Source organism: Somniosus microcephalus, chromosome 19 (assembly GCF_052327205.1).
Source record: "Somniosus microcephalus isolate GS21.2 chromosome 19, FLI_Smic_1.0, whole genome shotgun sequence".
NCBI lineage: Eukaryota > Metazoa > Chordata > Chondrichthyes > Squaliformes > Somniosidae > Somniosus > Somniosus microcephalus.
The window spans coordinates 7,967,690-7,980,920 of record NC_141005.1 but is presented as its reverse complement, the minus strand read 5'-3'; the positions used below and the strand labels follow the sequence as shown (position 1 = coordinate 7,980,920).

General features: G+C 45.6%; 1 protein-coding gene across 9 annotated transcripts in view; it reads right to left on the bottom strand.

The window, feature by feature from the left end:
• ep400 (E1A binding protein p400) overlaps positions 1-13,231 on the bottom strand; it is a 164,821-nt gene that overhangs the window by 73,239 nt on the left and 78,351 nt on the right. For 8 of the 9 annotated variants that reach the window (XM_086011917.1, XM_086011920.1, XM_086011919.1 and 5 more), the window contains 5 exons: positions 10,275-10,461; positions 10,006-10,175; positions 6,881-7,053; positions 2,662-2,925; positions 197-361 (listed from right to left, as the gene is read on the bottom strand). In XM_086011917.1, the coding sequence (XP_085868043.1) occupies positions 197-361; positions 2,662-2,925; positions 6,881-7,053; positions 10,006-10,175; positions 10,275-10,461 (959 nt within the window). The remainder of the gene's footprint in view (positions 1-196; positions 362-2,661; positions 2,926-6,880; positions 7,054-10,005; positions 10,176-10,274; positions 10,462-13,231) is intronic. The other variant, XM_086011924.1, reaches the window with a different exon arrangement.

Genomic DNA, 13,231 nt, shown 5'->3' with positions numbered 1-13,231 from the left:
GCAACTACAGTGTCGTCGGGACCTGTCCGCATGGGGAATTCCTATTATGTAGACATTTTCAAATGTAAACACGGTCATAAAATGTGTGACCCAAAATCACAACAACGTTTGCGGCTAAGAAATGCATGTATACGCAAGACATATATATTTTAAATTATATGCCATATACATGGTCGCTCTTTGATGCTGGACATACCTTGTAACTGGAGATGTTGGCCTGCAGTGAGCTGCCGCAATTGACTGCTAGACAAGGTAAACTTGTTGCCTTGGAAGTGCAGCGTCACGGGCTGACTAGTCTGGGTGCCCCGTCCTTGCCCACCAGCGATGGAGGCAAGCTGGGCAATGCTAACAACTTCTCCACCTGTGGAGGAAGGACAGCGTATGATGCAAGTTTAAACAAGGAATCCGAATCATTCTCCTTCGGCGGTTAGTAAATCTGCACCCAAGCTCTACTCATGCAAGGTCATCTACAGTGCACAAACAAGGTGTCAGAGAAGTTAATGCAGGAAAAGCAAAGTGAAACCAAGTTGGAAAAAAAAAAATTGGCAAGGCAATTGATTATCCAGGCAACCACTGAATATCTATTAAGAGACATCGTACTCCTACCCTGATCTTCAAATGGAATTTTCTGGCAATGATTAATGAAGGCAAGAATTAAACAGCAGTATTGGTTCATTCCCTGCTTCTCATTTTATCCATTATGTGTATAATCAAAAAACTCTGTTATAATATTGTTTGGCACAGTGTGAACTTTGCCATGTTAGTCAAGGGTAGAATTAGATTCAATATAAGCAAAGATTTTTCTTTACTCCTCTTCCCCCTCCCATCCAGTGATCAATTTTGGATCGACCTCACATTTCTTTATTGGATGCACTTCTTTTTCTTCTGCAGTTTAAAAAAAACAAACACCTTTTTGCTTATTTTATTTTGCTATCTGTTGTTTTAACGTCACTTGTGGCTCCGCATCTAGCCAAATGCTGCAAACAACTGATTTCTATGAATAAAGCTGATGGGAGATGACGGAGCCTTTCAAAGCCAACACCCACGTCGAATGCTATCAGAGGGTGGTGTCAGGTCGGTTATAATCAGCTGCCTGTAAAACCTTAAATGACACCCTGTTATGAAAGCGGGGTGCGTTTTTCCCCCCACTGCCTTTCCAAGAGCACCCGCAAACAGAAAAAGCAAAATGTGTCAGCAGAGTCCCTGCCGAAGTTTAATAAACCCCTGCCGTCTGTCATGAGTGCTTCTGCCCCCTGAAGACATTACGGGGGCAATTTACCTCCCGGACTTGTCCCATACACGCTGCCAATTAGGTAAGGATTCTCTCCCTCTCTTCCCCCATACCTTGACTGTACTACACTCAGCAGGAAGAAGGCCAAACTATCAAACCCACAACAGGTAACGATATAAACTGAACTTTGGTTCCAATTGCTGCAAATGGCACAAGTAAAAATCCTGAATTTTATGCATAATAAATAAATAGAATGCATGCAGTTAGTTTGGTTGGATTTCTACATTCCGATGTAGCTGTATATCAAAGTGGAAAGGAAATCTTTTTCTCCCAGCTTCACTCAAGAGCAATGGGGAGAAGGAGCTCGATTGAACACATTAGCACTGCTGACGGCGCGGGCAGGATATGGGACTGCGAAATCATCCCCCCTTTGTTGGTAAAGCCATCTTGTAGTATAAATGGGGTGACCTCAACCAACCTCTGAATACTGAGATCTAGGTTTCAATCATGAGTACACAAGGTTATGAGGCAATAACATTAACACAGGGCAATATTCGGGACGTGATTCATTATTTTTTTAAAAGTGAGGTATTGGGGTATACACTTCCATAAGAATTAGGAGCAGGAGTCGGCCATTCGGCCCCTTGAGTCTGCTCTGATCATCAACCTCAACTCCACCTTCCCGCCCGATCCCCATATCCCTCGATTCCCTTAATACCCAAAAACCTATTGATCTCGGTCTTGAATATTCCAGCAATATTGCCATAACATTTGATACAAGGAAAAACCAACTAAAAATTATTTTTCATAATTACCACCTACATTTTTGAAATGCCTAGTCGGTATGACCTAAAAATGGTTCATTTCATACTACCTACCCATTTTATTTGAAGATGACTTTAGCCAATGTACTGTGATTTATTTTATATGAAATATATAAATGGAATCAATTTAATTAGAAAACATTTTGTAAAATAGTAAGAGGCCTACAACTGGAAACTGCCGTTTAATCCCAAACACAATTCTTCAAGAAAGAGCCGCTGCTTCTTTTAAAAAAAAGATAGGAGGTTTCTTAAGCAGCTTTTGCAAAGGCAGTGCATTATCCAGAGGATAAATTTATCATCGGGTCAGTGCTCGATATCGGAAAGACATGCCAGAAGACGATGTACATACAAAAGTGAAGCAGAGGACAGCTTTTCGTTCGGTAGCCACGAACCATGGCCAGAGCTCGTCTAAAGAAAATCTCAGCAGATGGATTAGTCCCTTCCCAAGAGAGAGATTTGCGGAAATAGGGCAGCGAGAGAGAATTTGAAAAAAAAAAGGTTGTAAATTTGGCTGCTCGTGAGGGACAGACCCTGCCAGCAAGAAATGAGTGAGTCATGCAACAGTAATAAGTGGGAGAATTAGGCAATATTTGTGAGGCCACTTACTAGGCAATCTTGCCTGGGCCTGTGAGGTTAGCACCAGCCTCTGATGCAGCACATTGGTTGTCGGGACGGTGTGAGCGGAGGAGGCCTGTTGCTGGGCCTGGCCTGTGTGCGAGGCCTGGGGAGCCGCCTGTCCCTGCTGGGTGACCAGGCCTGCTGTGCTGCCCAGGGCCGGGCTGGCTGTGCTAGAGGTGATGGTGCTGTTGACCGCCTGCTGCTGTCCCGGTGCACTGGCAGAAGTCTCAGTCATCTGAAACGTAGTCGCTGCTGCAAATGACAAGCGGTTGGTTTGTGCCGGCCGGTATACGAGACTTGCATCAAAATCACATTCACATTTCATTCTTTGCAAACTCACCGCACCTCCAAAAAAAAAAACTTAGGATGACAGTGATTAAAATTCAGAAAAGATATACTCACCGGGTTACTGAAACTGACCAGCTATTGCCTCAAGTAAGCACAATAAGCGCAACTTGTACACAATGTTCCCTGTAACTTTTTTGGGTGCGCAGTCCCTTTAACTGGCTGCACGGCCCATTCACATTTTCAAGCATGCGCGGTTTCTTGCATTGAAAAGCTGGTGAGCGGCCTGTGTCAGACCTCCAGACAGCTGTGCGGCTTTTGCAGGAACGTCGCTTGTAAGTCCGGTTTCTCATCTATATAAAAAACTGTACACTATACACAGAGTTTGGTTTCAGCTGTAGCTCAGGGTCGTGGGTTCAAGTCCCACTGCAGAGACTTGAGCACACAATCTAGGCTGACACTCCCAGTGCCATACTGAGGGAGCGCTACATTGTCGGAGGTGCCGTCTTTCGGATGAGACATTGAACTCAGGTGGATGTAAAAGATCCCACGACATTATTTGAAGAGGAGATGGGGAGTTCTCTTTGGTGTCCTAGCCAATATTTATCGCTCAAATCAACACCTGAAATAGATGGCCTAGGCATTTATTTCTTTGCTGTTTCTGGGAGCTTGCTTTGCTCAAATTGGCTGCCGCGTTTCCCTACATTACAACAGCAACTACACCTCAAAAAAAAAGTCACTGTTTGTAAAGTGCTTTAGAATGTCCGGAGATCATTATATAAAAGTGTAAATCTTTCTTTCTTAAATTAATACATTAGAAGGTCATTTTGACTAACAGCCAGAGCCAGGAACAAGAGCAGGAAGTTTCAGAAAGCCTTGGAAGTGTCTGAGGTATAGCCAGCGCTAGATTGTTGTGTACCCTTTTACCACTTCCATGGGCTTGAATGGACTTTGGCCTGGTGGTAATAGATCAGCACAGCTCAAACCTTCCCCCCGTCCAAACGAAGAAACGCAGAAATTTGTCACACATCTTAACCACACAGTAAGAAAGGCGAGAAAGAGTTTGGAGGGGAAGGGAGCCTCAGCTTGCGCAATGTGCTGGTGTATTTCACCACAGCCTCCGGGGCTCGAAGTTCCTGCTTTACTGTCACACTCCCTCTAGAGCAAACTTCATGCAGTACCATTCGAAGGCTGCGAGCTACACTCCCGATGGCAGCCCTGACATTGGAGGCAACGTAATCGTACAGGCCGAACCATTCACGATCCACTCTGTGCACAAGCAGCGAAATGGTTTTGTTACTACAGCCTAGGGGTTACCAACTCTGCTCAGACATAACCCTGGAGATTTCAACACCTGACCTCCCCGCCTCCAACCACCTCGCTCGGCCAAACAGCCTTTTCTCCCCCTCATCTTCCTATAACTAATAAACAAAAAAGTGTTCAAAAAGAAAATTAAACAATTTTTTTCAATGCCTCATGATTTTTCTCAAGTCGGTGACAGCGCCAAATGCAGCCCGCCGGATCCGCCAAGTCCGTGGTCTGGCAAGATGCAGTGACCGTTGGGGTTACCACTGGAGGAGCAAGCCCCGCACTCTGAAAACCAGCAGCTCCAGCTCCCCACCGACTCACACGAGACCGGCTTTACAACACAGGAAAATTAAAACCTCTCCGCAAAACCCGTCAGCGCAAACGTTTGCACTGCCCTCGCTGAAATGTAAACATTGGTGGTTTAAAATGATTTTTGATCACCTTAAGCAGCACACCTGTAAATTTAACCAGTTACTTATGCCCGAGAAAACAAAAGAAAAACATTTACGCTGGAGGATTTCTAGGTTAGTGTTCAAGCTCTGCTTAATTAAGCCAAAACCCATGCTGTTAATAATATGAACAGCACTGCGCAGTATATGAATTCTATATACAATTTAAGGTAAAACAGTTCAAGCATCTGTTGAGTGTGGGCACTGCCACCCTCCAATTTAAAAAAAACACACTCGGCATTTCATGACTAGCTATTTGTACCAGCTTGAGGAGAGATTGTGTTGACGTATGAGGAGAGATTGTCTCGATTGGGCTTATACTCACTGGAGTTTAGAAGATTGAGAGGGGATCTCATCGAAACCTATAAAATTCTGTCAGGCCTGGACAGACTAGATGCAGGAAGGCTGTTCCTGATGGCGGGGAGTCCAGAACCAGGGGTCACAGTCTAAGGATAAGGGATAAGCCATTTAGGACTGAAATGAGGAGGAATTTCTTCACCCAGAGAGTGGTGAACCTGTGGAATTCTCTGCCACAGAGAGCGGTGGAGGCCAGTTCATTAAATATATTCAAAAAGGAGTTGGATATATTTCTTAAGGCTAAAGGGATCAAGGGATATGGGGAGAAGGCAGGGACAGGGTGCTGAATCTGGATGATCAGCCATGATCTCATTGAGTGGCGGAGCAGGCTCGAGGGGCCGAATGGCCGACTCCTGCTCCTATCGTCTATGTTTCTATGTTTCTTAGCCTGGCAGTGAATAGCGCTCCCTTACGTTCAAAATATTCCATCGGTGGAGGATGGTCTCCCCGAGAGCTCAGCGGACCAATGAATGCTGCGAGGGAGGGGGAGACGAGGGAGGAAAGGGAGAAGGAGGAATGGTAACAGGGTGGACACGTGGGATTAGGACTATTGCTCGAGTGGAGGACAAACACCAACACGGACTGGTTGGGCTGAACGGCCGCAGAATTCCCACGGGCTTTCCCACGGGCACGGCAGTGCAGTGGTTACGTTACTGGACTAATAACCCAGAGAACAGGAGTCCAAATCCCATCATCGCAGTTTGGGAATTTCAATTCAGTTCGAAGTGACCATCAAGCTGTCCGACCGTCGTAAAAACCCATCTGGGTCACGCACGTCCTTTAGGGAAGGAAACCTGCCGTCCTTACCCGGTCTGAGTCAATGTGTGACGCCAGTCCCACACCAACATGGTTGACCCTCAGCCCAGCAAACTCAGTTGTTTCACATTCTCTGGGCAATAATTGCCAGCCTTACCCACGTCCCGAGAATTAATTATTTTTTTAAAAAATCTCCCGGCATAAGGAGGAAACATCAGAGAAATAGCGTAACCGGCTGTTTCCGGCTAGTTAAGGCAGGGTATCAGAAGAACCCCGCGGAAATTACTGGCACAAATGTACATGGCTGTTAGGTTAGGACAGGATCGGTTAGCCCCGCAGTCGGATAGCCCGTCAACAGTGCCTGGACTTTCACATCAAGAAAGACTGACTTAATAAGGTGACGGAGCCAGTAAAACTGTTTCGCACCACCAGTCACCACCTTCAGGAGGAAGAGGGAACGACCGGGCTAAAAAGATAGATTCCAACAGCAACTTTAATCAATAAATTCAAAATATACAATAAATATTTTTTTGTTTTTTTAAAGCTTTTTAAAAGAAATTAGACACATTGCAATTGTGTGGACTTCACAGGGTAAAGATCTTAAAGCACCAAGAAGGTTGCGGGGAGGTTTCCTGAGCCATGCTTTAGTGGCTTCCAAGTCCTTTTGGTGCTAATGCATTAGACCAGATTCGCCAAGGAAAAATACAGCATTAAAAACTCATCCTTTAAAATAATACACACACTGTATTCAGTCCCTTACAAGCAGAAAGGCGTGTCCTGATAGTTTAATACAATCTGATTAAAAACAGATCATCAGACTTTAAATCAGACCAGATACCTCAACACTAATGCATCCTTCACCCCGGTAAAACTCAGTATTCTCTCATGTCTTGTCAAAGTTAGGCACTAAAGAAAAACCCACTCCCGAGGATTAAAGTACAAATCAGAGGGAAATGTGTCGATGGAACAGGTAGCAAGTCATGAAACCCCATTACTCACTTATAAACCTTTATAAAATTCCTTCACTGAAGTGGAATGAAGTTGTTTCTTACCCTGGGCAGAAGTCATAACCTGAGAAGCGGGCACTGCAGAAGACTTGCCACGCACTTGTCCTTGATGGGTTGTAGCAGTTGAAGCTGTGCTGGGCGTACGATGAGGCTGGGTACCAACGACCACAACAGTCCTGTCATCTGGCTTCTGTCCGTACTGTACAGGCTGGAACAACCTTGAAATTTGTTTTTTTGGAGAACACAAATCATCAACTTTAGGGATACGCTTGACTTTGATAAAGAGTATTAACTCTGGCTGCAGGCAAAACAGCACAGCACATTGCAAGAATCAGCGTGCAGCACCGCAAGAGATCGTGCCGTCTCCGTGCCTCCCTCCAGAGGCTACAGCACACAATCCAGGCTGACACTCCCAGTGTAGTACTGAGGGAGTGCTGCACTGTTACAGGTGCCACCTTTCAAATGAGACGTTAAACCGAGGCCCCGTCTGTTCTCTCAGGTGGATGTAAAAGATCCCACGGCCACTATTTCGAAGAGCAGGGGAGTTCTCCCCAGTGTCCTGGGGCCAATATTGATCCCTCAATCAACATCACTAAAACAGATTACCTGGTCATTATCACATTGCTGTTTGTGGGAGCTTGCTGTGCGCCAACTGTCTGCCACGTTTCCCACATTACAACAGTGACTACACTTCAAAAGTACTTCATCGGCTGTAAAGCGCTTTGGGATGTCCGGAGGTCAGAAAGGCGCTGTGTGAATGCAAGTTATTTCCCTTTCTTTAGTGCTGATGCTACACTGAAAGAAAGGGAAATAACTTGTATTCAGATAGTGGACAGGTACAAAAAATAATTACAAAGGCTAATGGAATGTTGGCCTTCTCAAGAGGGCTGGAATATAAAGGGGTGGAAGTGATGCTCCAGCTGTACCGAGCTCTGGTCAGACCCCATCTGGAGAAACTGCGTTCAGTTCCGGGCCCCGCACCTCAGGAAGGATAGACTGCCCTCGGAGGGGGAGCAGCGCAGATTCACCAGAATGATACCAGGACTAAAAGGGTTAAATTATGAGGACAGGCTGCACAGACTGGGCTTGTATTCCCTCGAGTATCAGAGATTAAGGGGTGATCTGATCGAGGTGTTTAAGATGATTCAAGGAGTTGATCGGGTCGGTAGAGAGAAACTATTTCCTCTGGTGGGGGGAGTCCAGAACAAGGGGGCAGAACCTTAAAATTAGAGCCAGGCCGTTCAGGGGTGATGTCAGGAAGCACTTCTTCACACAAAGGGTGGTGGAAATCTGAAACTCTCTCCCCCAAAAAGCTGTTGAGGCTGGGGGTCAATTGAACATTTCAAAACTGAGATTGATAAGATTTTTGTTAGGTAAGGGTATTAAGGGTTACGGAACCAAGGCGGGTAAATGGAGTTAAGATGCAGATCAGCCATGATCTAATTGAAAGGTGGAACAGGCTCGAGGGGCTGAATGGCTTCCTCCTGTTCCTATGCTTGACAACAGCTAGGCGGCCCTCTTGGCATCAGTCTGGCAAAAGCACTGAAGACAAGAGGAAGGAATTCTGACTCCCCTCAAGATAAACAAGCATATATATTCCCCCCACTCAAACAGAAACACGGCGCACTGACTGGAGGCAAAAGTTTTGCTTCTAATGTATTTTTAGAAATAGTGTCAGTGGTGACATTAATATATAAATAACCTGCCATGTTTTACTTGTATAAATCACAGGGAGCTGCACGGCATGAACTTTTTGACATTCTATTTTCAAAAGGTCATTAATGTCTTCAAGAGGTTCAGCAAGGACAACTGCCAAGATTGAAAGATAAATACAGAGGAGGTGGCCATTTGGCCCATCAATCCTAAAGTTTTTTTTAATTCATTGATGGGATGTGGGCGTCGCTGGCTAGGCCTGCATTTAGTGCCCATCCCTAATTGCCCTTGAGAAGATGGTGGTGAGCCGCCTTCTTGAACCGCTGCAGTCCATATGGTGTAGGTACACCCACAGTGCTGTTAGGAAGGGAGTTCCAGGATTTTGGCCCAGTGACAGTGAAGGAACGGCGATACAGGTCCAAGTCAGGATGGTGTGTGGCTTGGAGGGGAGCTTGTAGGTGGTGATGTTCCCATGCGTCTGCTGCCCTTGTCCTTCTAAGTGGTAGAGGTCGCGGGTTTGGAAGGTGCTGTTGAAGGAGCTTTGGCGAGTTGCTGCAGTGCATCTTGTAGATGGTACACACTGCAGCCACGGTGCGCCGGTGGTGGAGGGAGTGAATGTTTAAGGTGGTGGACGGGGTGCCAATCAAGCGGGCTGCTTTATCCTGAATGGTGTCGAGCTTCTCGAGTGTTGTTGGAGCTGCACTCATCCAGGCAAGTGGAGAGTATTCCATCACACTCCTGACTTGTGCCTTGTAGATGGTGGAAAGGCTTTGGGGAGTCAGGAGGTGAGACACGCACCGCAGAATTCCCAGCCTCTGGCCTGCTCTTGTAGCCACAGTATTTATATGGCTGGTCCAGTTCAGTTTCTGATCAATGGTAACCCCCAGGATGTTGATAGTGGGGGATTCAGCGATGGTAATGCCATTGAATGTCCCCCCTCCTCATCACATTCCTTGGAAAATTACAGGATATTTGCCTCCACTACCCCACCATTCCAAAGCGTTGATCATGCTTTTTGTGAATAAGTTCCTGACTTGGGCTCTAGCTATCTGTTTAAGTGGGAATAATTGCATTTAACTGTAAATGATGCACGTGTAACTAAACTATCTGACTTGAGGACACAGGTTTAAAACAAAAAAAAGGAAAACCAAAGGTTATAAACTGCTTCCCTTCCCACAGGGTGACAGATAATGTGCAGTGGACTCCAGCAATAGCACTTGGTTCTATTTTGATTAACTCTTTTTAAATAGAAGCTGGACTTGCCTCATTCGGACCATGTTTCTAACTTGGAGATCACAAGTATCCAGGGAATCCTCAACGGAGCAGTAATTCATTTTGAAAACGGGTAAACCAATGCTTTGTGGGTTACATTGCTTGAAAAGCAATTCTTTGAACAATTTCTATAATGCCAATTACTAGATTTTCTACTTAGGTATTGAGTGGAATTATTTCAATGCATCACCGTGCCTCGCGAAGGTCGTTAACAGCTAACCCTACAACAGGAGGCAGCCACCTACTTGCTGACTTTCACTTTGACCGGTCTGGGTCTGGGCGGAAGATCTGGCGAGTTGTAGATTTCCTCAATGAGTTTCCTCGTCACCTTACGTTTGGGCATGACTGTCTCAGTCTCGTATCGAGACAGTTTATTTTCGATTCCAGTTAGGTTGAAGACGGACAAGTCTACATTCTAAAAAAAACGAAGAAGAAAATCAGGCAATTAGTTATCTTGGGATACGTACAGACAGGCAGGGAAATGGTGAAAGAAAAATCATTTTCCAGCACTTACCTTCCAAGGATCGTATTCAAGCTCTTTCAACACGAGAGACGCAATTGAATACTGCAGTGCTCCAAACACATAGGCCGAACAGACGGACCTTGGGCGCTTCAGGTTAGGGTGATTACATATTCTTCGCAGCTGCATCAACAGGCTAAGAACACTAACAAAATGGCGAGACCTCAGGGCTTCTATTGTGCTGTTGGTCAGAGGAGGTTTTGAAAATCAGCATCATATAATCAGAAACTATCAATCCACAACAGAAACACAAATAAGATTCCTCTACCAACATCATGACATCTATCTAGCCAAGGCCCTTCACACACCAGGCGTCACACACTTAACAGATGCAAAAACAATCTTTTAAGAAAGAGAAAGCTAGTTCCTGACTGGCAGCCTGAAACTTATTGACCCAAGTCACAATTAACTGGATTTCCAAATAGTGTACTGGAGCAGTGGCCTAGCAGCTGAGCATCGCAACTGTACCCCTGACTGCCCAGGGGCAACACCTGGGGTATACTCCAGAGACACGTACAACAAAGTGCAAGGATGAGATCTGCAGAATGTTTTCCTCATCAATTTCTGCCTTTATTAGACAGGGGGCATAGTCTCAGGATAGGGGTCAGCCATTTAAGACTGAGATGAGGAGGAATTTCTTCACTCAGGGGGTTGTGAATCTTTGGAATTCTCTACCCCAAAGGACTGTGGATGCTCAGTCATTGAGTATATTCAAGGCAGAGATCGATAGATTTTTGGGCTCTAGGGGAATCAAGGGATATGGGGATCAGGCGGGAAAGTGGAGTTGAGGTCGAAGATCAGTCATGCTCTTATTGAATGGCGGAGCAGGCTCGAGGGGCCTCCTGCTCCTAATTCTTAAGTCTCTTATGCAATTTGTGGGACTTAAATATAACAGGAAATCTCATATGTTCCTATAAATATCCTAAGCTCAAGTACTGAAGCAGTACCAAGTGAAGGATACATTATCGTTACATGGACATCTGAAATGCAAAACTGCGCTATATATTGTAGCACATGTAATAAAATCTCATTGGTTTTGTAATGCGATGCGCAGTACAGCAGAGTTTCAAAATGACGTACCATTTAATACTATAAAATGATAAACGTTCAAAATCTCACTGAAGACTTAAATCAACAATCCACACCACTGTACACTGGTGATAAAATCATAATGCAGCAGAATTTCATGATTTATGTCCCTGGAGTTAGAAATTGTGGATATTTAAAATAGTAACCGACTACAAAATATTGTATTAAATCAACAATTCTGTATCACCATGCAGTCTATGATTTTTGGACTGCTCACCCATGCCATAGGTATCAGAGTATTTTACCCAGTCAGAATGATCTCAATGAGGTGATGGTGTGGAGATGCCGGAGTTGGACTGGGGTGGACAAATGTAAGAAGTCACACAACACCAGGTTATAGTCCAACAGCTTTATTTGAAATCACAAGCTTTCGGAGTGCTGCTCCTTCTTCAGGTGAAGGGGAGAAATGCATAAAGACACAGCTTATATAGTCAGAGAATCATTTCGGGATCTTGTCTGCTTTCTTGCATCTCTGTAGAAACTTGATGTCTTGTAAGAACGGGATATGACGCTCGACTCGTCGATCGACAGTTCCGACGGGCCACAGTGAAAAATCGCATAGACCTCCTCAGAAGACAAACACGGGACACAACCAACAGAGTACCCTTCGTCGTCCAGTACTTCCCCGGAGCGGAGAAACTACGCCATGTTCTTCGCAGCCTTCAACATGTCATCGATGACGACGAACACCTCGCTAAGGCCATCCCCACGCCTCCACTACTCGCTTTCAAACAGCCGCCTAACCTCAAACAGACCATCGTTCGCAGCAAATTACCCAGCTTTCAGGAGAACAGCGACCACGACACCACACAACCCTGCCACAGCAACCTCTGCAAGACATGCCAGATCATCAACACAGATACCATCATCACACGTGAGGACACCGCCCACCAGGTACATGGTACATACTCATGTGACTCGGCCAACATTGTCTACCTCATACGTTGCAGGAAAGGATGCCCCGGAGCATGGTACATCGGCGAGACCATGCAGACACTGCGACAACGGATGAACGGACACCGCGCAACAATCACCAGGCAGGAGTGTTCCCTCCCAGTCGGGGAACACTTCAGCAGTCAAGGACATTCAGCCTCTGATCTTCGGGTAAGCATTCTCCAAGGCGGCCTTCGAGACACACGACAACGCAAAATCGTCGAGCAGAAACTGATAGCCAAGTTCCGCACCCATGAGGACGGCCTCAACCGAGATCTTGGGTTCATGTCACGCTACATGTAACCCCACCTGATGCAGGGTCATCCAGACTCGAGTCGACATTGGCTTGTTCTCTCTACACAGATGCGGCCGGACCTGCTGTGATCTCCAGCCAAAAAAAATGTTTTTTGTCTGTTTTTTTGTTTTTCATACAGACCCCAGCATCTGCAATATTTGACCCCTTGTGACCCCACCTCATTGTTCTTTGATGTAATGTTTCCCTGACTGACCTGTTTGGACACCATTCACACCTTTGACTGCTGTGATTATCTCTCTGCCGAGGTGTGATAAATGGCAGTTGGAAAGGTTACCTGTAAACATCTGACATGATTCTCTGACTATATAAGCTGTGTCTTTATGCATTTCTCCACTTCACCTGAAGAAGGAGCAGCGCTCCGAAAGCTTGTGATTTCAAATAAAGCTGTTGGACTATAACCTGGTGTTGTGTGATTTCTTACATCAATGAGGTGAGAGTACAATGTTAATACAACGTTCAGTTTCTCAGCCCCGACCGCTCGAAAGCCAATTCCAGCATAAGAACATAAGAATTAGGAGCAGGAGTCGGCCATTCGGCCCCTCGAGCCTACTCCGCCATTCAATAAGATCATGGCTGATCATCGACCTCAACTCCACTTTCCCGCCTGAACCCC